A 27745-nucleotide genomic window follows, 5' to 3' on the forward strand; every position below is an offset into this window, starting at 1 on the left:
ATCTCTGCTGTCCCTTTAAGATATGACACACGGATCCATTATACTGTTACACATGTTTTCTTTCTCAAATGTTTACGTCACTGATCTACGTATATAGAGAACTGGATTGCTCATGACGTCATAAAAAGTTAAGCCACCGCGCCGCCATATTGGTACTCCCTAGTAAGCTCACGCGTTCTACTGAATTAATAGGAAATTGTGTGAATTTACTGGGAAAATGCAAATTGTTTTACATGCAAATTGTTATTTGTTTCAAGTCAGGAATTTCCCCCGTTTATTTAAAGTTATGTTCATATTCATTACAGTAGTAAATTTCAGCTCGGCGGGCGGACGAGACACTTCCTCTCTGCAAAGACCGTAAACATTACGGATGACATCTGAAGTAACAATTCATTTACAAACATATATATAGTAAAAAATAATCCTGTGAGACTGAGACACTGCAAAGCATTGTGCTTGGAGTCAATTGTTTTATTTGTGATAACACAATAAAACATGCCAAATTGTGCGGAGATCATTTTTTGGCCAGGCTTTCATGTGACTTGACAGTTTTAAGCATCCTTGTCATCCCGCATCCAAAATGATACGGTTTTCATGAGGGTGATAAATTAATTATATCATTTTCTATTAACTGCTCCTGCAAAGCAGCATTGCTTTTTATTTATTTATTGAGCAATTTTCTATGATTTAAATGCTTTATGTATTTTTGCACCACAGAAAGTCAAATCTGACTTGAGCTTTGAAAAAAAAAAATTCTTGCATATTCTTTCAAACATGCTCACAGTCCTCATCTATAAAACAACGTGACAAGGTCAAAGTAAGACACAGACGAGGTGAGGCAGGTATAAAATGAGCTACGGATCACAGGAGGAAGTGAATCATCTTCAGTGAATCATTTACACAGTCTGGCATATAATCCCTGCCAATTCCCTTCATTTGCATGATCATCTCAATGTCGGTCAGACTGACACAACCACATGCAGTTCAGTTATACATAGTTATACGTAGCCAGTGTAGTTATCCTTAACTAAAGCTAAAACTATTAAAGGGGATATGATTTTTATGAACTGAGCGACAAGTCTAAATTATTTTCTATCCTTCATGGCTCGGATGCTGACGATAGAGTTTTTACCCAGAACGTTGTATTAAGACAAGCTGTCACTACCTTCCATCTTTCACTCCTTTACGGCCGACAGCAGTAAATCAGTCTATTCATTCCTTCATGCTGCTGCAGGAGTTGTTTTCCTCAGGTAATGACTCATATACGGATTTTCCATATGGTAGGGTCGGGATTTGTTTAAAAAGCAACTGAGTAATGAGATTGCAGGGCTGGTTAGGGACTGATAGTTGTTTTAGGGAAACGGCAGATGTTCTGGTGACAGAAAGATGCTTTTATGCTGCATATGAAGGGATTTACAACGAGAGAAAGAGGGCGGATTGAGAACATGGAAGATGACGAAAAGAAACCCAAACTGTGGTTTTACACGCAGAGCTTGACTGACAAAGGAAGAACAGTAAGCAGTATTTATTGGCACTGGGAGGAAAGACAGGGTAAGAGAGTGAAACTGTATGGGGTGAATCTTCTCTCACCGGGGGAGCAGCCAGCCAGCCGTACTTCTCCTCTGTGCGGTTCATGTCTCGGTCGAAAGAGTACAGCTGAAGGTAACGCAGGTGATCCGTGTCCAGAAGGTTGAACTGCCGGCGGGCGTAATGATAACTCTCATTGTTGCCGACTCGTGGAAAATCCAGCCATTCTGGATGGCCGAACTCATTGCCTGCGAATAAACACAATAGAGAAGATCGTTTTACACAAATACAGGTTCAACTGAAGAAGAATGCTTCAAAAGCAGTTGGTTTGAGTGTCTAATACAAATACAATATTTTGACTTAGTAGTAAATGTCACTGTTAGTACTGACAATAAATGCACTTGACTTGACTACTGCTAATAGATTCATTTAGTGATGTGAACAAAACTATAACCCAAATTTTTTAATTTTGTACTTTCAATATCATAAATCACACACACCAAAAAAATCGTACTTTTTAACCACATCTAACACAATAAACAGTATAAACGTATAAAGTATAAACACAATAACCTGCACAATATCTTGTTGTTTTTTCGCATCTGCCTCATGCCACCCCCAAAGTAAACAACCTACTTTCTTTGGATACACACTTAAAAAGATTTTTAAGAAAATAGTCCATCTCAGTGAGTCTATTAAGTGCGAGTGAATCAGATCTTGTGCGGATTGACATGAATTATATAAATATTTTTTTTTCAACTTTATACAGCACAGACATTCTAAACCAGAGGGTCAACAGTGTTGCTAAAAGCGATCAACCACAGATATCAGATACAAGTCATGTCAGATACAAAATAAAATTCTGAAATCAGTGCTTCCAGACTAGAGAAAACAGAGAAAAAAGGCTGTTGCCTTCCCTTTTGTCAAATAGGTATAGGAAAACTTCAACACCCATAATGCACTGGGCATGTTGCTGTTCAAGGCCACTCCCACCAGTCTGCTATTGATACACTTGACCAGAGTAAAATACCGTCTTGCTTTAGTAGGAAATACTTCTTAGCAAACTTTTAGCCGTAATGTTGTCATCTTCCCAGGGGTAAGAATGGAAAGAGTAAACGTTTAGCAGGATTGAGTTGCTTTCGGTTTCCAGTGAAAGATTCAGTGCGTTGTAGGCGGAAGCTAAAAGCTGCAAAGAATTGTAAATACAGAGAGAACGGCGCAACAGAAAATCTGAAAAAACTCTGTTTGTAGTCAACATTTTAAACCAGAAAAGATGAAAGAAACTGCCTCTGTCAGTTCTGCAGAAGAAAAACACAGTCGAGTACAGGTAAGAAAGCTGTTGCCATAAGCGTTCTGTTAATAACCCTCTGTCAATCCGACGGTCCGTGGGATGGGATAAAAAAACAATCCCGCAAGTATTATCTGTAGTTTTCAGGAAAGCCCTGGAGCTGTTAAAAGTCCACTGGACGGTGTGTTTCGTGTCATCCGGCGGACTTTTGCTGACAAATAAACGTGACTTACCCTGTCCAGGTAACACGGAGAGAGATTAAACATTCTTCATTTACATATACTACAGACATTACAACAATAGAAAGAAAAGCAAACTAAAAAAAAGCCACTTGAACCACCAATCAAGGCCAAAGCAAGTAAGCTGGCTTCACCCCAAAAGTATCTTTCCCCTCTCAAAGCACCTCCTGCAGTGAATGTTCACTTCAATCCCGCTGCCATTATCAAACCAAGACAAGGGAAGTGCGAAGCTTCAAGATCTATTCCCAGAGCAGGGTTTTTTTTAGTTTATTTTCTAACAACCGAATGAATGCTAAATGAATTCGCAGACCCTTTTCTCATAACATTGCTGAAAGAACAGAGAGAAACACCACAAACACACAAGCATAATGAACCAGGAGACGAAAAGATAGGACTGAATAATGCATTATGAAACACAAAATGACCTTGTCTGAGGGTTAAGTAACAGGAATAGAAAAGACTGCCTTTTGATGTACCACTTTTTATGTCTCTCAATGCACCGTAAAATATGAGAAATTGCCAAGTTTTTCCCACCAGATTTACATGTAAGTATAGGCCTATATTATCTTATATAACTATCTCTAGGGTCCAAAATGAACTTTTAGTCAACTGCAAACGACAGGAAAAAAAACCCCATATGCGTATATAATACATTTAAAATATATTATATAACAATATATTATATTATATTTTTATTAAATTTTTATAAAAAAAATAATAAAAAATGTAAACATTTTATTTTCATTTTAGTGGGTTAATTGAAGGATTATTTCATTTATTTTATATATTTGGAAGCTTACATGTACATTTTTGTATCATTTAACTAAAACAAACTATTAAAACATTTTTTTAAATTTAAATAAAGTTGAAATTAGATCTCAAAACTCAAACTCAAACTAAAACTCAAACTAAACAAAAATTAGGAATTACCGAAATAAGTTTAAACTGAAGCACTAAAATTACTATTTAGATATTAAAAGGAAAAACAAAAACAAAAAACTAAAACTAAAATCAATATAAATTAAACCTAAAGTGTAATACAAAAAAAAAGACAAAAAATAAAATGACCCAGGGCACATTACAAAATTAGTAAAAATTAAACTAAAATTTAAATGACGACACAAAATATATAAAAATGAAAGCTAATTCAAAATAAGTATAAAAATTATAATACTATATAAATAACACTGGTTTAGATGCTGAATAATTCATTCAGCTGTCATGAATTTACATGTATAAATATTTTGTGGCGTGATATTTGTTTATAAATATTTGAAGCAAAATTTGAGTCACTGTTGTTTATGATTGACACATATTGGGTTTTGTCTCACTCTTTTTCCCCTGCCATTTTTCATAACCTGGGAGAACTTGACAGTCCTAACATTACCGACTGACAGCAAAAAAATAACCTAAAACAAAACTGTGTGTGATCAGAGCTGTATTTAGCAACACAAACACAACTGACAACTGTATTCTGCCGCAGTGGGCATAAATATTTAGTCATATCAGAGATGTTAACTGGCCTTCAACTAAAACAACAGAGTTTTTGTCAGGATCACAACAGCAGGGTTTTGTGTGAATTCCTGGACTCTGAGGGCACGATGATCTCAGAGATGAGGATGGCAGTGGAGAACACAGACAGGACTGGAGAGAAGAGAGCCAAACAATATATTGACAAGCGGAGCGTGAGCAGAGGAATAAAAAGGCAAAGAGAGCGTTGTGACAGTCTTGTCAAGCGGAGTGATGAGATAATGAATCCGTCATCAGCTGACAAGACAACATCATAAAACAAAAGTTGGGTAATTGAATTCCGAGGAGGCGCTTTGACAAGCAAGAGAACAGAGGCACAACAATGGTGATGAGGTAAGTTGTTTATTCAGAGGAAGAAGATGGAAATAAAAATGGATGCCTGGATGAGGTGGAACGGACAAGGAGTGACAGTGCTTTCTAATGAAATAAATGACGTAGCTGTAAGAGAAGTGTCAAAGCATAAGCAAACAGGGAGGAAGTGCACGTACTGTGAAGGGCTTCGGACGGATCGCCCACAGTCTGCTTACTGATCCAATTATGTATATGTTCCCAACATTTAAAGCACAATCTTGCAAGCTCTAAACCATTTTGGTGGATACATACAACTTCCATGCATCATAATACCATTTAAAACTATACTAAACATACTAAAACATTACTATTTTTAATGTTTCTGAAAGTAGTCTCTTTTTGCTTATCAAGCCTGCATTTATTTGACCAAAAATACAGAAACAACTAAACTATTGTGAAATATTATTACAAATTAAAATAATGGGTTTGTATTTGAATATAATTTAAAATGTAATTTATTTATGTGATGCAAAGCTGAATTTTCAGCATGATTAGTCCAGTCTTCAGTGTCACATGGTCAGAAATCATTCTAATATGCTGATTTATTATCAGTGTTGGAAACAGTTGCTGCTTAATAACAACTGCTTAATATTTTTTTTAATAACCTGTGATACTTTTTTTTCAGGATTCTTTCATGAATAAAAAGAACAGCATGTATTTAAAATAGAAATCTTTTCTGACAATATACACTACCGTTCAAAAGTTTGGGGTCAGTAGTTTTTTTCTTCCTTTTTTTGTTGAAAGAAATTAACTCTTATATTGAGCAAGGATTTGTTAAATTGATAAATAGTGATAGTAAAGATTTCTAATGTAAGAATTTTTTTTTATTTTGAATAAATGCTGTTCTTTAAAAAATTTGATTCATCAGTAAATCCTGAAAAAAGTATCAGAGGTTCCAAAAAATATTACAGGTGCTGTATGTAACTTTTTCACTCTACTAAAGCATAAAAATACCATAATATGTTTGCATATATTGAGGAAACATGGTAAGTTCACATACTTGTTTCTCTGAAAAACACTTCACCAGCCAGTTATTTTACTTTGAAATGTGCTTTTCCAGGCTGGAATATTTGTTATTGTTTTGGTCTGTGATACTGCATGCTGCCAATTTGCCAATTTTCATTGTCCATTGCGCTTGTTCCTGTTGCCTGTCCTCAGACTAGCAACCCGTGTGAGCCCCGGGTCTGAGGAGGCGGGAGAAACGACGATCTCTGATATTTTGAATTCGACTGCAGTACCTATTTCGACCACTAGTTGTCATTCTTACATACTGCACCTTTAAAGGAACACGTCGACCTTTTGGGACTTAAGCTTATTCACCATATCCCTCAGAGTTATGACAAAATAACGCCAACATTTTCCTATTTACATGTTGTGATTTGTATAGTCAAAGAGTGTACAAATAACAAGGTCATATGAGACAGAGGCATCTTTTAACCGTATAAATATTGGGAACTATATTCTCAGAAGGCGAAGCACTGCTACTTGGGCGGAGTGATAACCGCAGCACCTGAGACGCGCCGTAGTGAGGAGCAGAGAGTTCGTTCAGAGTTGGAGTAATAGAGTCAGCAATTACTAGGGAGTAATAGAGTCAGCAATTACTAGATAGTAAAAGCATAGTTTACAATCATGGGTGTTCGCTGTAAAGAGCTGCGACAATAAACAAGGGAGACCAGGTATAACCATGATGTTTCATAGAATTCCAATAAAAAACGCTGATCTGATGAATCAATGGCTAACTACTTGCTCTGGATATTGTTCCAAACACACCTAAAGAGATCATCAAGGACCATCGTGTTTGCTCAGTACATTTCACAGAGGAAGACTATTTTGAGAAAATGGAATTTGCCACACAGACAATGAAACGTGTGCTGAAGGATACGGCCATGGGCCATCCCATCGATAGCACAGACGGGACAAAGTGGATCACCTGTGGCTGCGGTAAGTGTTCCGCTATGTTTTTAGATGACTAGCCTACTGTAACAGTGCCATTAGCTAGATAAAATGTAACGTTAGTGACACTATTATATGAATAGGGTGGTAACTTCTATTGCAGTTGTTCCCGGGCTCCATGTATCCCCTGTAATGTTAGTATTGTTTTGTCACGAACGCACTCTATCGCTCCAGTAACAATGAGCGGAGCTAGAGGTAAACTTAGTCACGTTAGTTTTGTTGACGGAAGAAACAACGGTGCGTCTCTCAGGTGCTGCAGTTATCACTGCGCCCAAGTAGCAGTGCTTCGCCTTCTGAGTTCTTCGCCTTCTGAGAAAATAGTTCTGGTATACGGTTAAAAGATGTCTGTGTCTCATATGACCTTGTTATTTGTACACTCTGTGACTATAAAAATCACAACATGTAAATAGGAAAACGTTTGCGTTATTTTGTCACTTATTGGGATTAGTATGCTAGCTGGAGCCATTTACATCCAGTCTTTGTGCTAAGCTAGGCTAGCGGTGAGGATGCACAGAGATGGAAAAGATGTGTGGACTTATCTAACTCTGGGGGATACGGTGAATAAGCTAAAGTCCAAAAAAGTCGGCGTGTTCCTTTAAGCAGCACAACTGTTTCCAACATTGATAATAACCAAAGACAATAGATATAGAAAGACGGTTCACTCCGAATGTATTACTTGTGAATGGGAGAAACTGCAAAGTGCAATATGGCAGAATACGTTGCAAAATCATATTTTACATTAAATATTACAACATAATATATATATATTATGTCGTAATATTTACCAGAAGTTTCTCGTTACCCAGAGAAACTTTGCATTAGCTCACAAAATGTTTGTGCTCTTTGCGAGCAAACGCAAAGTTTCTCGGGTAACGCAAAAACATTGACATCATTTTTCCTCCCTTCTCATTTACCCCTCCCCCCCACCATGTCCCTTTTAAATTTCCAAAGAATTGTTAATTTAGTGCTACATATATACTATTATAGAATTTATTAATATTTAAAATTAGCTTTTATTTCTATATTTGCAGTTTTCATCTTAATTCATTTTTATTTCAGTTTTAGTAATAATAGTACTTAAACTTATTTCATTTAGTTGCCAGTTTGTCATCTAATTTAATTTATTTTACCGAAACAGTTTTAGGTAACAATAAGAACACTGACCAACAAAATAAAGAAGACGAAGAAAAAGACAAACTCATTGTTGAGTCTTGAGTAATAAGAGCCGTATTAATGATCGCAAATGCAGGCAGATCCCTGACAGTCATGATTCTCAATCTAAAAAAAAAAAAAAAATGGAGATGGGAAAATAAGCAGGGAATTAGAACAATAACAATCACAGCAGGTGAAATATTCTCCCAGTCTCCCTAAAGAAAGGAACGCATGATGACGGCAATCTGCAAACTTCCACTAACTTCACGAAGCAGAAAGTCAGCTTTCTCTGAAGAATATAGTCTGTTTTCTGCATGGCTTTATTTGAGGTTTTGGATTTGTTTTGTCCATCAAGAAATATCTAATCTGGAGTTTAGAAACGCATTTCACAACAGGAGCAAATGTGTAATTCCACATCCTTCATTATTGTAGCCAGATGTTTCTTCTCTTAACGATGGTTAAATCTCACAAAATCTGTCAAAAACATGTCCAGATCATATTTCAACAACAATTTAAAATAATTAATCAATTTAAGTGCCATTAAGCTTTTATGAGCTGTCACATATGACAATTAAGCACAATTACACCCCTTTCCCCAACTCTCAGTAGCCATAATGCAAAAAGAAAACATTATTATTACTGTAATAAAAGAAAATAACAGTTTATATATATATATATATATATATATATATATATATAATTTAAAAAAAAAGTATCTTATGCTCACCAAGACTGCATTTATTTGATCAAAAATACAGCAAAAACAGTATTTTTGTGAAATATTATTATAATTGAAAATAACTGTTTTCTATTTGAACATATTTTAAAATTTAAATTGTTTCTGTGATGTAAAGCTGAATTTTCAAAATCATTACTCCAGTCTTTAGTTCGCATGATCCTTAAGAAATCATTCTAATATGATGATTTAACATTTCTTATTTTATCAATGTTGGAAAACAATGCTGCTTCCTATTTTTGTGGAAACTTTAATAAATTCTTATTACTATAAAAATAATAAAATAAAAATACAATAACTGACCCCAAACTTTTGAATGATAGTGTTAATTTTTTACTCTGAGGAAAAAATATGACTTGAGCATTTCTTTGAAATTCACCCATTTATCACTCATCCGAGACTCATGACTAGGATATTTTCTTGTAGCTACCCGTTCCAGAATTTCCTGAAATCAAACCTGCATGACAGAGTATTTTGCGGATTTGCAGTAAGAAAAACGAATCTTGAGCCACAGACACGACAGTGAAATTTGAAACTGACATTAGTTCATTTAAAGGGTGTCAGACGTGAACGGCGGCCCTTCAAAGCATCTGATACCTTGAAGCCTCAAACCCATCAGAGCCGGAGTGCAGTGTTGTGGCTCAGGCCTCACGCTGGCAGCTGAGATTCCCAATTGACACACACAGAGAAATTCAATGCCAGGGAAAAGAGTGTGTAATACAGTTAGAAATGAAGCAGGAGGTGTAGTCAAAGCTTAGTGTTTGCTTCGTCATGGTGAAGTGCTTCAAAGTCAGCGTTTGATTAAAAGTTGGATATAAAGCTAAAAAAAAAAAAAAAAAAAAAAAAGATAGAAAAACACCCTGTGTGTGCTTCAAATTTAGCTTGCAACATTTCCCAGTCCCAATTCATCTATACACTATATTAAACTATACTAAGCTCTTCATATTCAGGTTTAGTTGAGGTCGGATTTAAAAACACTATATAAAAAAGTTAGTGATGCAGCAAAATGACTTTTTTTTAACTGCATGGAAACCAAAATCATAGTTTTCTTTTAGCCAAAAACCGTAACAGACAATTTTTATGTAATAATCAATTAATTCATTAATCATAAATCAAATGTATGTACTACAAATTTGTATGCTAACGTTTAAATTGCACAAAGTTGTTTTTATATGAACTTTTTAATGATATAATTTTGTAATACTAAGTTGTTTTTTATAACAAAATTATCCAAACACACATTGATTAAGGAAGACATTGCTAATAGGTTAGGTAATTATATATATATATATATATATATATATATATATATATATATATATATATATATATATATATATATATATATACTACCGTTCAAAAGTTTGGGGTCGGTAAGATGTTTTATGTTTTTAAAAGAAGTCTCTTCTGCTGACCAAGGCTGCATTTATTTGACTAAAAATACAAAACAAACCCAGTAATATTGTGAAATATTATTTCAACGTAAAACAGCGGTTTTCTATGTGAATATATTGTAAAGTGTAATTTATTCCTGTGATCAAAGCTGAATTTTCAGCATCATTACTCCAGTCTTCAGTGTCACATGATCCTTCAGAAATCATTCTAATATGATTATTTGATGCTCAAGAAACATTTATGATTATTATCACAGTTGAAAACAGTTGTGCTGCTTCATATTTTTGTGCAAGCCGTGATTCATTTTTTTCAGGATTCTTTGAAAGTTCAAGAGAAAAGTATTTAATTAAAAAAATATTTTTTTTGTATTATTATAAATGTCTTTACTGTCACTTTTGATCAATTTAATGCGTCCTTTCTTAAGAAAAGTATTAATTTCTTAAAAAAAAAAATCGTATTGACCCCAAACTTTTGAACGGTAGTGTGTGTGTTAGTGTATATGTATATGTATACATGTATATGTTATATAGTGCATATATTTATAATATATTTATTATGGTCATTGAATATCTTTCCTGAGGTAAAAGTAACATGATACGTGACATTGTTTAGAAAGCTGATTTATTGCTGTCTTTCCGCGGTTGAAACATTTGGGGGTAGAATTGTTGCATTATTCCAAATAAATAGATTATGATCCACAAATAAATGTCTCCACCCACCCTTTACCTAAGCCAATCAGATAACGGCCACATTGAGCTGATCAATCGTAGCACGTTCTCGCTACAACCAATCACGTTAGGATTTACAATCAGAGTGGTCTTGCCCTGAAATAACTATGCTCGTTCATCAGTATTGGCTCAGGCCATAATACTGCTTCAGTAAAATATGTTTAAAATTTGGATTTCGTTAGAGTTAGACCATTACACTGTGTATCAAGTCAAGACACATTTTTATGAGCCTTTGAAAATGCCAGAGAAACAGCGCTTACGTTATGGGAACAACGCGTTATGGAACCGTCACGTTATTCATTGTAAAACAGAAAAGCATCAATGCGTTGCTGACTAATGAATAACTGGATTCAACCTTGCTATAAATACGCGAGTTTGTGTAATATTGGGGAAATTACTGTCACAACAGCTTTTCCCACTTCTTCATTCAAGTTTTAAATAGCAGGTCCGTGGATCTAATGATTAAATATATAACATGCATTTAAAAGTGAAATGCCCAGCAGACAAGCGATTTGAATTTATCCGTTAAAACGCTTGCACACAAATAATATTTCATATGAATCAGACTTAATAATATTGTATTGTAAAAGTTACTTACAGCATCCAATATAAATGCAAATATGTATTTTTTCAGCATTGCATTATCCACTCAAAACCCCATTAGCCTACACGCTGTTACATCTTCAACGATGGTCATTTGGGCTGATATTTTGTATTCTACATAATATGTATGTCCTATAGCTAGCTAATTGTCACAACAATTGTGCTTTAAAAGATAAAATCATCCGTTTTGTAATTTATTACATCGTGTCTACCCCGTGCGAGGCTTTCTACATTGGACAAAGGAGCAAATGTGCAAATGATGTGTCCTCCGTAGTTGTGTGTAGTAGCCGCTACTTCAGAAGAAGAACGGGCATCCGTTTACTATCAGTGAATCATCGTGTCGCGCTGCACCGCGTCCAGTAGATACTATCACGAATTATGAATTTTCATGTAGCCAGCATAGTCAATAAAGAAGATCATTCGTCATATATCTTCAGGTAAGAAAACAGACGTCATGGGCAAAATGTGTTAACATTGCAAACATGTTAGTTTTACATGATTTGAAACTGCTACGGCAGGGAAGATAATCAGCTATTTGCTTTTGACGCGCCGCTTGACTCCGGTAGAGAGGGGGTTATGATGCTCGGGATCTGTGATGATCATTTGTGTGTAATCCTGAGTTAATAATAAAGAATAATAAATATAAAGAAGCCTTAAATCCCAACAATATTTTGGAAACGGGGTGTTTTAACCACACAAACAGCTAATTTGAATGAAGCTCCCATTACAGATGCTTCCAGGGGTGCAAATATCTGCAAAATTAATCAGATCCAGTTCTCGCCCCGAGTGTAAAGCCTAACGTGATTGGTTGTAGCGAGAACGTGCTACGATTGGTCAGCTCAATGTGGTCGTTATTGATTGGCTTAGGTAAAGGGTGGCTGGAGTCCACTTATTTGTTGATTTGTCTGCACGTCGACGCTAGAAGCGTTTCAAAATCCACAAATGTGTGAGGGGATTTACAAATGCACAGGAACCGATTCACAAACGCGTGAGGGGATTTACAAATGCACAGAAAGCGGTTCACAAATAAATACCAGGCCGAGTTGTGTTTGTGGCATAAAACACATTTGTAAATGTATATTTTTATTTGCTAAGCTAATTTTTTTTATTTGTGAATTTTATATTTTTTTGTGAAACTCTTTACATTTATTTGTGGATCTTAATCTATTTATTTGTGAATTTGATATATTTTTGTGAATCTCTTTATAATTATTTGTGGATCATGATCTATTTATTTGGAATAATGCAACAATTCTACCCCCATAGAAACACCCCAGCAAGCAATTTTGCGTTTAAAAAACGTCTTATAGCAGTCCAAACACAGCCCAGACGTCTAGGCTAAAACAAGGCAAAATTTGGGCTGTCAGTTAAATTTAATACAAATAAATAAAATTGAATAAATTTAACCATAGCCCAATGGTTACCAATAGACTAGTCATCAACGCATAGAACACGCCAAAGAAATTAAACCAAACACCTTGTAATCTCTGTTGGCTTTGCTTACATGATGGAATATCATACCTCTTTCAAGTTATTTTGGCAAAAACGACATGTAACCAAATTCAAGGTTATTTTGTCTAGAAGTTACTTACAGCCGGAATGTATCAGGTCTACTGTTAACCTAAACTGTGAAATGACAGCTATTGCTTGCTGGGACAGATTGAGTGATTATATGAGACATGATTCATATCAGAAGAAACAAGTACTAAAGCTTATGGCAATCTACTGGATAGTAGACACGCTATCAAAAACAAGTTTTGTTAAACACCATAAACCAAAAGATTGCGATTCATCAAAATAAAGATGAATTAAAATCGAGAAATCCATGTTGTTGACCCAGCCCTCACATTCACACAGCAGTCGTTTACCTGGTGTAGCTTTAGCTTATCCACATTCGGTGCATAAAATAGACATTAGCTATGTTTCCATCCACCTATTTTTACGCAAATGTTTGGATATCGCATTAAAAAAACATTAGATGGAAACGGCGAGTTCAACTGAGCCGCTACAGCGATTTGTCACGACACATTAAATAACTATAAAAGCTCAAATGTTTTTAAAAGTGTAACGGACCAAATTTACTGGCTCGGTTTGGCCCAAATGTCAAGCTATAGCCATGTTGACAAACAAACGTGCCTTTAAAATAAAACGCCACCGTTCTCGTCAATGATTTCGGGCCCTACAAAAAATGCATTTTCTGCCAAATATTTCAGATTTCAGTGCATGACTGATCACAAAGGTCTTTATATTCAGGTTTAGATGTGGTAGGATTCAAGTACAGAAAAATTTTGTAGTGAACCTGACAGCTTATTATGAAAAGTAGACAACTTCCTTTTAAATTCAAAACAGACGACAGTCCTTCAGGCCTGCTGGTCTTTCAATTTAAAGCACTATTCGAGAGCTGCCCTTGAAACAAGGTTGTCTGGAAAACCACGCAGGCATTAGCATACGCAAACACTGAGCTCAATGAGATGATCCTTTTAAAATGTGATTCAGGATTAATCCTGATGACCTATAGCTGAATCACATGCAACCCTTCTTTCAGAGACCAATTAGTTTAGTAGTTTATCCTCCCCTTCCATCTTACACAAACATAACACACATTTAGAGCTGAAAGCAAGTCGACTCTTAACGTTAAATAAATCTATAATGGAAATACAGTTACTGGGGCCTTTATCATGACAAATATCAAAACAGGCCAACAGTTATTTGTTTAGCAAATGACTTTGGACTTCATGACTATCGTAAGCTCACAGTCAATTACGCTCATTCCTTTATCTCTCTCGCTCAGTATTTCAGGTTTAAACACATTGTCTGTCGCTTTTATGTTTTCTCCTCTGTTCCAAATCTGTCTTGGGGAAACAGGGAAATGTATTAATTATCTGGCAAAAACTTAGATCTAGGCTATATATTACCATTGTACTGGGTAACACAAATTAGAGAACTTTTTTGTGATACTTTGCATGAATTGTTTATTTTCAATAGTAAAGTGATGTACGAAGCACAGCTCAGATAGAAGCCACTTTCCAACCAAGCAACTTTCAGTTGGTCAACACAATGAAACCGTGAGACCAACTTGAATTGGACACGTTGCCGAATCTGCATAGGAAAATCTCACACAAAATTACAGATCTGGTGAATCAATATTGAAATGACTTGATTTCGTCTGTGAAAATTCGCTGAACAATGGTAAATGTGCCCATTACCCTTATTTAATAATCTCAAAATCTTTTTAATGAAATCTGAGAGACTAATTAATTAAAGAGATTAAAATCCAAGCAACTACCACTTTCAAGCCCCAGAAAGCAGCAAAAAAAGAGAGATTCATATTTTGCAAATAAAATGTTTTTTTCCGCAAACAAAGCACTGGCGTTGCTTCATAAAATCAAAGGTAAACCACTGGAGTCACATGGATTACTTTAATGATGTCTTTACTATCTTTCTGGGGCTTGAAAGTGGTAGTTGCGTAGACCGTCAATGGAGGGACAGAAAGCGCTCAGATTCCATTAAAAAGATTTTGAGATATGTGTTCCGAACATGAACGAATCGCTTATGGGTTTGGAATGACAAGAGGGTGAGTAAATAATGACATAATTTTCATTTTTGGGTGAACTAACACTTTAAATTTATATGATCTTAATATTTTCACACAATGTTTTTTATCAACTCTCTCCCCGCCATTGACAACATTTTCTGACAGCATTACGCCATTGAAGGAAATTTACTGTTTTTTCACTGTTATACGGTAGGGGGGCGCTATTAGGCATCTTCTGAAAGAGTGCTGAATCTCCTGATCAAAAGACATGAAGAAGAAACAAAAAAAAGCAATATATGCAATGCATATGTAAAATAACACGATCATCAACATTAAACAGCATATAAATCAAAACTCCCTAATGTTACCGAATGAAATGTCGACGCAGAACGAGCTATAGGACTGTGCAAGCATTAGGGGTGTTGATGGACTCGATCTACTCCATGTTTTGATCAGATGTAGTCTTTGACAAAAGCGCAATTTCTCAGCTTTTTCCTAAAAAAAAAGAGAATGCATTTAAACTAGAATAAAACAGGTTTTTTGTTTAAAAGCGAGGCTCTGTTCTTTTTTTTGACATATTGCATGTTCAGATTGTCACGGTGAGGGTTTTGTGTCTTGTCATGTTCAGTGGTTCCCTGTCTATTAGTTAGCCCAGGTGTTTCCCATTAACCACGCCCCCTTGTTATCTTGTCTAGCTCGTTTGTCCCTGATTATTTAAGCCATGTGTTTTAGCCTCATCTTTGGGAGTTCTAGTTTAAATATTTGACTGTTAACGCTCGTGTTGGTTTGTTCCTGTTCTTGAATCCTGTTCCTGAGTCCTGTATCCAGTCTGTTTAGTTTGTAGTTTGTTAAATAAAGCGTGTGCTGCACTTGGATCCAGCCTCATCTCTGCTTCAACCGCACAACGTTACAGAAGAACTCACCGCATTGTGATCCAGCAGCCATGCCTTTCTGGAGTCCAGATGTCCAGATTCTCTGTCTCCGTCAAGAGAATCGCACCATAGAGGAGTACGTCGCGGACTTCATTGAACTGGCGCATCTCGCGCAAATGAGCACTCAGTGCTTGAAGATCTTCTTCCGCGGGGGATTATCGGAACCACTCCGGTCTCTGATGCCCCAACCTGATCCGCACGGGTCTTTAGAGTGGTATATCGACCTGGCCCTGTCGTGGAGTGGCTCTTCGTTGACTGTGGGCGTGGAGGAGAAGAAGCTTTGTGAGCCCGCGCTCCCCGTCTGCCCAGCCGAGCCCGCGCTCCCCGTCTGCCCAGGCGAGCCCGTGCTTCACGTGAGCCCTGCCGAGTCTGCGCTTTACGTGAGCCCTGCCGAGTCTGCGCTTCACGTGAGCCCTGCCGAGTCTGCACTTCGCGTCGGCCCTGACAAGCACGCACTTCACGACAGCCTCGACGAGCCAGAGTGTCACGTCAGCCCCAACGAGCCCGTGCTTTACGTGAGCCCTGCCGAGTCTGCACTTCACGTCGGCCCTGACGAGCACGCACTTCACGACAGCCTCAACGACCCAGAGCCACTCTTAGTCCCAGAGCCTGGTCCAGTCTATGTCCCTGTAGGTTCCCCCAAGTATTTTTTTTAGGGGGGGGGGGGGGGGGGGGGGGCAGTAGTGGGCTCCACGACAAGACTATGAAGGCCGCGCCGCCATGGTCTCCTGAAAGGGCTTCTCCACCATGGCCACCCAAGGAGGCTTCTCCGCCATGGCCACCCGAGGAGGCTTCTCCGCCCTGGCCTTCGCCTCATCCTGCTCCGCCCTGGCCTTGGGGGCGGCTATGTCACGGTGTGGGTTTTGTGTCTTGTCATGTTCAGTGGTTCCTTGTCTATTAGTTATCCCAGGTGTTTCCCATTAACCACGCCCCCTTGATATCTTGTCTAGCTCGTTTGTCCCAGATTATTTAAGCCATGTGTTTTAGCCTCATCTTTGTGAGTTCTTGTTTAATGTTTGTTCCTGTTCTTGAATCCTGTTCCTGAGTCCTGTATCCAGTCTGTTTAGTTTGTAGTTTGTTAAATAAAGCGTGTGCTGCACTTGGATCCAGCCTCATCTCTGCTTCCACCGCACAACGTTACAGAAGAACTCACCGCATCGTGATCCAGCAGCCATGCCTTTCTGGAGTCCAGATGTCCAGATTCTCTGTCTCCGTCAAGAGAATCGCACCATAGAGGAGTACGTCGCGGACTTCATTGAACTTGCGCATCTGGCGCAAATGAGCACTCAGTGCTTGAAGATCTTCCTCTGCGGGGGATTATCGGAACCACTCCGGTCTCTGATGCCCGAACCTGATCTTCACGGGTCTTTAGAGTGGTATATCGACCTGGCCCTGTTGTGGAGTGGCTCTTTGTTGACTGTGGGCGTGGAGGAGAAGAAGCTTTGTGAGCCCGCGCTCCCCGTCTGCCCAGCCGAGCCCGCGCTCCCCGTCTGGCCCTGACGAGCACGCACTTCACGACAGCCTCAACGACCCAGAGCCACTGTCAGTCCCAGAGCCAATGTTAGTCCCAGAGCCTGGTCCAGTCTATGTCCCTGTAGGTTCCCCTAAGTATTTTTTTGGGGGGGGGGGGGGGGGGGGGGGGGGGATGGGGGGGGGGGGGGGCAGTAGTGGGCTCCACGACAAGACGATGAAGGCCGCGCCGCCATGGTCTCCTGAAAGGGCTTCTCCACCATGGCCACCCGAGGAGGCTTCTCCGCCATGGCCACCCGAGGAGGCTTCTCCGCCATGGCCACCCGAGGAGGCTTCTCCGCCATGGCCACCCGAGGAGGCTTCTCCGACCTGGCCTTCGCCTCATCCTGCTACGCCCTGGCCTTGGGGGCGGCTATGTCACGGTGTGGGTTTTGTGTCTTGTCATGTTCAGTGGTTCCTTGTCTATTAGTTATCCCAGGTGTTTCCCATTAACCACGCCACCTTGATATCTTGTCTAGCTCGTTTGTCCCTGATTATTTAAGCCATGTGTTTTAGCCCCATCTTTGTGAGTTCTTGTTTAATGTTTGACTGTTAACGCTCATGTTGGTTTGTTCCTGTTCTTCAATCCTGTTCCTGAGTCCTGTATCCAGTCTGTTTAGTTTGTAGTTTGTTAAATAAAAAGTGTGCTGCACTTGGATCCAGCCTCATCTTCTGCTTCAACCGCACAATGTTATACAGATATTCATACAACAAAATATTCTGGGGGCCACGAAATTTTTGTGAAACTATCAAAAATGCTGGTAGTGGCAGGCAACTTTAAAAAAATAAAAAAATAAAAACACACTGGCGGGGAAAGAGTTAATTAGTAATTTTTGGCATGCCGTTTTATCTTAATGTTAATTTCACTGAATTCTTCAGCAGTTTTGACTGATCAAAAGCACAGTTTGAACAGTCAGACATCAATCTGTGCTTCTGAAGGTGATCCAGAAGTTTTTCCTCCGTCTCTGAAAGTCAGACGTACATTCATCTCACTCTCCACCTGCTGATTTAATGATGAAACCACCGAGCCGTTTCATTGCCGTCTCGCGAGTGTGTTATAATGTCGAGTCTCTGCCTCACAGCACTCATCTTCTTTCTGCATTGCAAACATGGCCGTCATTTCTTTGTGGCCTTTTACTTTGCAAGCATCTTCTGCCACTAAAGAGTAAATAGATGGGCTTCGCAGAGTTGAGGGTAGCTCAAATTGATTTGCTTGCTCAAACAATTTGTTCTTGCTTCGCACTGGCTAAATGACTTCACAGCCATTGATCCATTGACATGACACATCATCCTGTATTTACCATTTTTTGTCTTCTCGCTCGCTTTGGCTTATTGGTTACCTTCATTTTATAAAGACAATGAAAAGTCAACTTAAAGGGATTTTTTTTAATTAACTAAGCAATTAATGAGGCAAAAACCTAAAATTCCCATTTGATGATTAATTTGAAGCTTTTAATTATTTTGTGGGACATTTTCTGTCATTTATTTCAGGAATAAGCATGTCTAAACTTGGATAATGCGTAGTACTTAATCCCTGTTGTACTAAAAGTTTAATTGGGAGGAATAATTCAAGTCTAGATAGACTTTAATGATCCTGAGACCCTGCAAATTCTGTCCTCTTTAGAGGGCATTCACTTTTACATCTCACCGTTTCACATCCTTGACTTAACTACGAAAATAAATAAAATTAAATAAAATAAAATTTAAATTTAAATTTAAAAAAAATTATATATATATATATATATATATATATATATATATATATATATATATATATATATATATATATATATATATATATATATATATATATATTAAATAATATACCTGATGCAAACATACCTGATAAAAAATATATATTCAGCTGGGGCACAACACCATTAGGAGAGGATTTTCACTCAGTAGACAAAAGCTTTAAACAGATATACTACAAGTAGAGAGTGGAAAAAGTGTCCACATCAGGCAGTCCACATCTGTAGCTGTCATTACTGTTAGTGGTATTGGCAGAACAAGAACAGCAGTAAACAATAACAGACCTCCAGGGTGCATCATGGATGAATCTGCCCATATGCTCACAAACACCAGGTAATCTGTGGGGTTTGGGTTGTGTGTGTGTGTGTGTTATCTGAATATAGCTTTGGCTGGGGAAAAAGTCTGTCTCTTTTAATCTGAACCGGTTTATTGGAGATTCATACATTAATATGGTCAGTACAGCGTCAACACCTGGTCAGCAGGTGGGGCTAGTACACTGTTTGTGCTGACTATTGACCGTCAACCACTTACAGCAATAATAAATATTATAAACAGCTCTAATTATCCACCGATGTCACGTCAAGCTAATGGTTAACATCCACGAAAACACATACAATTGTACTATGTAAACATCATGCAGGTTTTAGAATTGAAGGCATGTGTAAAAAAAGGGGGGGAAAAGAAAAAAAAGAAAAAAAAAGGCATAAGCAGGTTTGCATATTTTGCCAAAATTAGGGACTAGCAAGGTTGGGTTCAAATAATAGTTTGTAGCTATTGATAAACTTATATTATAATAGATCATGTGAAAGTATGCTGTATTATTTTAATTGTTGAATACAATCAAGAAGGTCAAGATCTCTTAGTGGGACAGCCTAAAACCGCAGTTTGTTCAAAAACAGCTACTTTTCATAGGTTCATTTTATGTTAGACAATAGTTTATCAAACATATCTAATAAATGTTACAAAAACAAAGAATATAAAAGAAATGAAAACAAAAAAAATGAAAACACAAAAACAAAACAGCCATTTAATTCTAGTAAATCAAAGAGAGAGTGGGAAAGTAGATCTGAAAAACTAAATAACAGTATTTCTGTTTTTGGTGCAAGAAACCTTAACTGATATTATCAAAGGATATTTTTTGGTGTGTTTTTTTATCACTTGTTTTTTGTTATTACATTGTTGCAAAGATAATGCACCAACATATTGCACGCGAAATCCAAATACGGACTAGTTTTTTTCAAAAATGAATGCATCTGCAAGGACTCACCCATGAAGTTCAGGTAGCCCTCCCCTCCCAGGCTGTGGGTAAGCAGTCGGATCATCTTGTGGAGCTGGATCCCCCGATCAATAACGGAGTTCATTGGAATCAAAGCACTCATGTTGGTGTACATATCCTTGTCCATCAGCCAGAAGGCCAGCGTTTTGTCTCCCACCAGGGCCTGACAGAACAGGCAGAACAACAATATGAGCACAAACACCACATTAGGTGAATTGTTTTCAGGTTGATGAATAGCTTTTGATTGGTTGCTCTTGTTATGGGGGGGAAATGGGGAAGAGCAACTATTTGTCTTGTACTAAGAAACAGCATGTGGGACCATAAAAACTAAAAAAGCAAGACTGAATACTGGTCTGATTGTAATGATGGAAAACTGTAGCTTAAAGGGTTAAGTTCACCAAAAAACTAAAATTACTCACCCTCATGTTGTGCCAAACCCGTAAGACTTTCATTCATCGTCGAAACACAAATAAAGATCTTTTTGATGAAATCTGACCAACACTTTGACAAGTGATGAAATCTGATGTTGATGAAATCTGAACAACATTTTGACAACCTTTAAAAAGTTCATAAAAAGATCATAAAACTTATCCATATGACTGGAGCGGGTTTAGTCTAAATATTCTGAAGAGACTCTTTATGCTTTTATTGCTTTATATGATGAACAGACTGAATGTAGGCTTTTATTCGCATGTAAACATTCATCAATTCACACATCAGTTGTGGTAAACGGAACCTCAAGCATGTTTGCTTGATGTGTGAGAACCAATGAGGTTCATTCTTGTGTTACGCAGCACGTTTGAGCTTCAGAAAGAACCAATGAGGTTCATTCTCGTGTTAAGCAGCACGTTTGAGCTTCAGAAAGAACCAATGAGGTTCATTCTCGTGTTACGCAACCCGTTTGAGCTTCAGAAAGAACCAATGAGGTTTATTTTCGAACATCAAGCAGGTTCGATTGAGCTTCTGTTTATGTTCACTGACAATGTTTATATGTGAATAAACGACTAAATTCAATCTGTTCATCATAAAGTGATCTTGTCTCTTCAGAAGATTTGGACTAAACCGCACAAATCATATGGATTAGTTTTACGATCTCTTTATGAACTTTATAAAAACGTCAAAATGGTAGTTGCGTAGCTGTCAATGGAGGGACAGAAAGTTCTCGGATTTCATCAAAGATATCTTCATTTGTGTTTCGAAGATGAACAAAAGTCTTATGGGTTTGGAACAACATGAGGGTGAGTAATTAATAACAGAATTTTCCTTTTTGGGGGAACTAACCAAAGTATGAGCAATCGCAATAGTGATGTTTGCCTTAAACACCACTAAGCTTGTCATGCTAAAATCATTTCTTTTAAAAACTTTTTGTCACTTTTTTTTTTAGATTGGAGTAAGAAACGGGACGAAATGAATCCGTTAAGAGGGACAAACTAGATCAAGAAATGTTTTGTATTTAAACCACCATCACATAGATAAGCACCACAGCTCAATAAGTTACAACCGGTAGGCCAAAGTCCCAATATCCGTCAATATTTTAAGACATCCTTTCGCACATCTGCCCATTCAATGAAAACTTTATTGCAATGCTAATCAGTCAGTCTATTGAAGAAGTGTCAAAGTAAAGTTTTTCTAGTTTTAGCACGTTTCAACTCAGACTCACTCAAGTGTCTCATATTGAGTAGCACAAATCGTTATTCCCAGACCTTGGAAACAGAACACAGAGGAAAAACAAAGAGAACAAAAGAAGGCATGAGAAAAACAACAACAATCGCATCTAGTCGTGGCGTTAGAATGCGTACAAACAGGACGGATGTGTTAATTTCTCATTTCACCCTAGTCCCTAGAGGACTACAACCTGTTTTGACACCAATTTCCATTCCCAATGACACATTGATTACATTTCCTTTAGTCCACGCTGGAGAAATGAAGGTATCCGGGCGGAAGTACCTGGTCGTGGCTCTCGGCGTAAGCGATGCATTTCTCGCCGTATCGCCTGTTGGTCATCGTGAACACAATGTTTCCCATGTTCCAATCTTCGTCTTTGAATTCCTTAAGGATCTGAGAAAGTAAGAGAAAGAAAAAAATAAATAAATGGAAAACAAGTAATCGGAGAAAAAATGATCTCACAGTACTTCAAGAAGTACTTCAATCAACCACCTACGCACACCTTGGCAATAGAATCGCCATTGGCAAGTAAATTTTTTGGGTTACTCGCCAGACTGATATAAAATTCCACCAAATTAGCTTATCATTGTAAAATGGCACAGCTTTTAAAATATCTAAATGTACACTCTTAAAATCAGTCAATCAAGCATTATATTATGATAATCAAGCATTAGCCTATTTAATGATAGAACTTTAGTAAGTAGAACTAAAGCTTAATCATGCATGAAAGCATATTTGTCATTTTAACTGGTATTGAAGATATTGTTGGTCATTCAGTGTTTCAGTATATATAAAAAAAAAAGGATATTAGTAATTGATAATAGTAATTATTATTAAAAGATTATCCTACTACTAATTCTTTTAGTCATAATGATGACAATATACAACCATAGATATACAACCACGCTGAGCTGAATTTGAAATACTAGTATGGGATTAGATTTCGGTCACAATTCTGCAAAGGGGCATTTCGCACGCGCGTGAACTGAGTTTTGCGGAGAAATGTTCATCTCGCAGATAAGAAATTTTTTTGAGCGAACGAAAATCAATTTTGCTTTTAGAATAAGTATTTGTATGTGCGCAGACGTTCTCTTTGGCATGTGCAAAGTTTCACTTTCCTGCTCCTTTCATACCAGCCTCTAAGCGCAGACAGCTGGCTTGCTCAACACAACCCAGCTGCTAAATTCTGATTGGCTAGCTTGTCAACAAATCACAAGACTCCCTGCATCACTGACTGTGGAAGAGGAAAATACATGGTGGAAGATATTTATGTTTAATTAGTTTAATGGCTTGATTTAAGTTCAAATGTCTACCACTCGACGACCACAGTTTATTTTTAAGCTATTTTTTTGTTGCTTATTTTTAATCAAAATCAAATCGTACTATTACTGTACATAATGGCATGTCCCAGTGTTTGCTACCCCTCAAGTGGTAGTTCTAACTTCTTTCTGAACTGCAAGTTATGTAATTAACATTAGTGAAATATGAATGTGACCAAGCTGGGGTCTCAAATTTTACACATTTTCAGAAATGAAGATGGACAGACTTTTCCACTTTTAATGAAATAAGTGTGTAAAAACGGTACATCACTGACATTAGAATAAAAAAGCCATCAAATAAATGTAGAAATGCAATGTAATAACGTTAAAATAATAATCAACTTGATATCCTTGGAATTATTTAAACAAAAACATTCACAGCAGGGGGTTCTGTAAAACAACTATCATACTAAAAAAAATATACTGTATTTTCTTATATACTATTTTAGAATAGATAGTGTGCACATTGGGATGCAGGCTTGTTCCCCTAACTGCAAAAAAATAAAAATCTAATTATGAGAGTAATTATATAGAAGTCTTATGAGTAACACACCCAAGATTTTCACTTACAGTTATATTTGCATATGTTTGCATTGTTACCCACATGTCTTTCTTTCTTTTTTTTTGCAGTGAGAGGAATAAGCCTGCATCCCAATGTGAACACTATCCATCCTAAAATAGTATATAAGAAAATACAGTATATTTTTTTCAGTATGCTAGATGTTTTTACAGAACTTCTCTGCTGTGAATGTTTTTGTTTACTTGAACTTAAATTGAAGTTTTCAATCCATTAAACAAATTAAACATAAACATCTAATACCATGTATTTTCCTTTTCCACAGTCGGTGATGCAGGGAGTCCTGTGATTGGTTTTCAAGCCAGCCAATCAGAATTTAGCAGCCTCATCTCTGATTGGCTGGAATTATGGCATATTGTAATGCTGGGTTGTGTTGAGCAAGCGAGCAGACTGTGCTTAGAGAGCGCGTACGGCTGGTACGAAAGGAACAAGAAAGTGAAACTTTGCACAAGCAAAAGAGAAAGTCTGCCCACATCAAAATGTGATCTTGCGCGCTCAGAATTGTGACCGATTCTAACCCCATATGCTAGTACATATCGCTTAACGAAGAGCGAAATTCTCAAGCGCTCAGTCAGTGTTCAGCGAGTGAAAATATATATATGCTAAACTTATACTTCGCATCTAACACACACACACTGGCGAGTAAAACCTAGGAATTTATTAGCCAATATTATAGACATTATTTAGTCACCCAGAGTGAAATTTACTCGCATTGTAGAAAGTTGACTTCAATTGTTCAGTAGTCCTACTTCGACCAAAACATCCCCGTCCGTCGGTCTTGCTGGTCTAGCAAAAGCCGGATTGCATTTTTATCTGGCAGCCTGGGCGCCATTTCAACAGTATATGAATCCGTCATTCCACGGTAATGCACTCTATCGCCCTAATCGCTTTCATAATCTCACTGTAAAGTTCTTGTTTGGTTTATTTTGAGCAATATTGATTTTTTTTCTCATCTCAATTTTCTGAGGATTCACTGCCTCCCATGCCATTTCAGAGAAAATGTCCCTAACCAACTAAAAGTAGCAGCACGGCTAATTTAACTTCAGTCTTCAGTTGCTGGACAGCAGCTCAGTTGTTTTCAGAGCACAGTAGCTTTTCCAGTAACTACTTTTTCCAATGCGTAGGCATGTAGAATAAACAAAACAATGCTAGGACTAAAAGGCTAAACCTGAAATTGAAGTCACTGTAAATCTTTCCCTCAGCCATAGCACTCATTTGTGCAATTTCAATATTCAATTTACATCCAAACTATGTGAGTAAGAGGGTTCGTAGCAGCTCTACAGAATAATCCCGATCTAAACACCTCACCTTAATTTAAATACAGTCCCTGAATATTATTTGCAGATTTGCTGGCTTAATAAATAATTAAATAATACAAATATTTATGGTAATAAATATTATACATTTTCCTTAATTTATCCCATGAATATTATTTAAATAGTTCTATGTACGAATTCTTAATAATTTTTTTTTTTTTTTTTGTGCAAATGTTTTATAATTTGTATCCATTTTAAATATTAATAATATAAATGTTTGTATCTGTCAGGGTTCTGTCACTTCTGTCTAGTCTATTTCTAGGTTTAGTGAGAGAGCCCTGACACTCCTGTTTTGTCTTGTCTGTGTGTTTCATGTGCTTTCATGTAGTCATGTTGTGTCTTGTGCTGTTGCATGCAGCTTGTGTTTATCACTGGCTGCGAGCTTTAATGTAGTCATGTTTTGTGCGAGCATGTGCCTCATGAGTGTTCTCATTGGCTGCGCGTTCATGTCTCGTTTTGTGTTAGCACATGGCTTGTGATTTGCAATACTGGCCATGTGCTTGTGTTTTAGTCACATGGCTTGTCATGTATGTTTCTTTTTGTCATGTGGTCTCCTGTCATTGTCTGACCCTGCTGCCCATCTTGTTACCTGATTATTGGTTCATTTGCCCCACCTGTCCTCCCTAGTTACCCTCTTTTGTTTGCTTCCCTATTTATTCTCCTTGTGTTTGCAGTCCTGTACTGGTTTGTCATCCTAATTCTACCCAACTATGTTCCTCCTGTGTGCGTTGACAAGTCAAGTCAAGTCTGTATTTTTTCCACATCGTGGTAGTTTTTGTTTGTTTTGTTTTATTTTATTATCATTAAACACCCATTGTCCTGCACTTGAGTCCTCGCTACTTTCATCACACCCAAACCCTGGCAGTATCCCCTGAATAGTATTTACATACTAAACATTCTCATTTTTTAACAAATTATTACATAATTGAAATATTTAATACAAAATTATAAATTTGCATGTAACATAAATATTATACATTTTTCTAAATGCATTTCCTGAATATTATTTACATATTTCAATATAATATTTGTAATAAAGCATTACATAATTGAAATAAATGATACAACTGATAAATTCGCAAAATAATTATCTATAAATATATAGTTATTCTTAATAAAGTATTTAATAATGAATAATAAACAAAAAAAATTGTGAAAATGTTAATATGTATATAAATGTATAAGTCCTACATTATATAATTATAAACATTAAATAATAATAATTATTTTCAATTTATGTACCATATTAAAATGAAATTTTTATTTATTACCGTTTTCAGTAGAGGCAAAATACGTTTGAACGATAACATGATAAACTGAGATGGTTAAATTGTTGGTGATGATTGATCAAACACTACTTCTGTATATAAATGCCTTTTGCAGGCCTCGTGTAAATGTCATATTATGTATATGCATTTCTTCAAGGAAAGCTTACAACCAGCTAGTTAAGTTTTGCTTTAAAAAAAAAGATACACCCAGACCCAAATTAGGTATACAGTTGGTAACAAAACTAACTAGTACTTATAAAGTATGTAGTGGTACCTTACATGATGCTGGTGCAACCCCACCCAGAGCTGTATGGAACATCATGAGGGCGAATTAAATAATTGATATTATCTTAATTATGATAATAATTAAGTAATAATTAAGGGCCCATCCCCCAAAAAAGTCATCCATGTAATGCTAACATTCAATCAGCTGCTGCTGCACAAACACATCTATAGTGTAAACCTCCACATGGTGAGATAAAGGGAAAGCTGTATGCTAATGCAAAAAAAAAATGCTGAGGAAATCATTATAGTGTCATCTGTCAAATCACATCTCTGTCACCCCATGAATGGAAAGATTCAACATCCTCTGCTGCTAAACCTGGAGCAGGATGTTGGACCTCTGCTCCTAAACCTGAGACTTTTCTCACCACAATTCATTAGCCAACTCTCACTCAAATGTATTCCAACTCTACTTTTCACCCTTAGCCCTTTGACAGTCCGTACATCTCATCCTCTTACAGTGAGACGATTTCACTGTAACAGAACAAAGATGTTTAGTTTGTGGGAAGACGCAAAAACTCAATGACCAGTATTCCAACACCAATTTGAAAACCTGTCATGAATGCAACTGTTTATTTGTTAAAAAGGGATGCGGTTCAAACGCCCACCTTTAAGAGCGCAAAAACAGTCTACCCTTATGAAAAAAGTGTGCTTAATTGTATGGAATGTGCACTATAGTGTACTTCAAATCTTAAAATTATTTTTTTAAAAGCTTGCAGATTCAATAATACTATTGAAAAATAAATAATAGTACAATAATACTATTGAAATAAATCATAGTAAGTATACACTTAAGTGCACTTAAAGAGTCA

At 37.0% G+C, this 27745-nt stretch overlaps 1 protein-coding gene across 1 annotated transcript in view; it reads right to left on the bottom strand.

The window, feature by feature from the left end:
• The window catches only part of gbe1b (glucan (1,4-alpha-), branching enzyme 1b), a 160812-nt gene that overhangs the window by 42704 nt on the left and 90363 nt on the right, over positions 1 to 27745 (bottom strand). The window contains exons 11-13 of the mRNA XM_077207020.1: positions 22454 to 22564; positions 20498 to 20669; positions 1591 to 1775 (exon numbers count right to left, since the gene is read on the bottom strand). Of these exons, the coding sequence (XP_077063135.1) occupies positions 1591 to 1775; positions 20498 to 20669; positions 22454 to 22564 (468 nt within the window). The remainder of the gene's footprint in view (positions 1 to 1590; positions 1776 to 20497; positions 20670 to 22453; positions 22565 to 27745) is intronic.

Source organism: Siphateles boraxobius, unplaced genomic scaffold (genome assembly GCF_051911475.1).
Source record: "Siphateles boraxobius isolate OS27281-9 unplaced genomic scaffold, OSU_SipBor_1 6, whole genome shotgun sequence".
Lineage (NCBI taxonomy): Eukaryota > Metazoa > Chordata > Actinopteri > Cypriniformes > Leuciscidae > Siphateles > Siphateles boraxobius.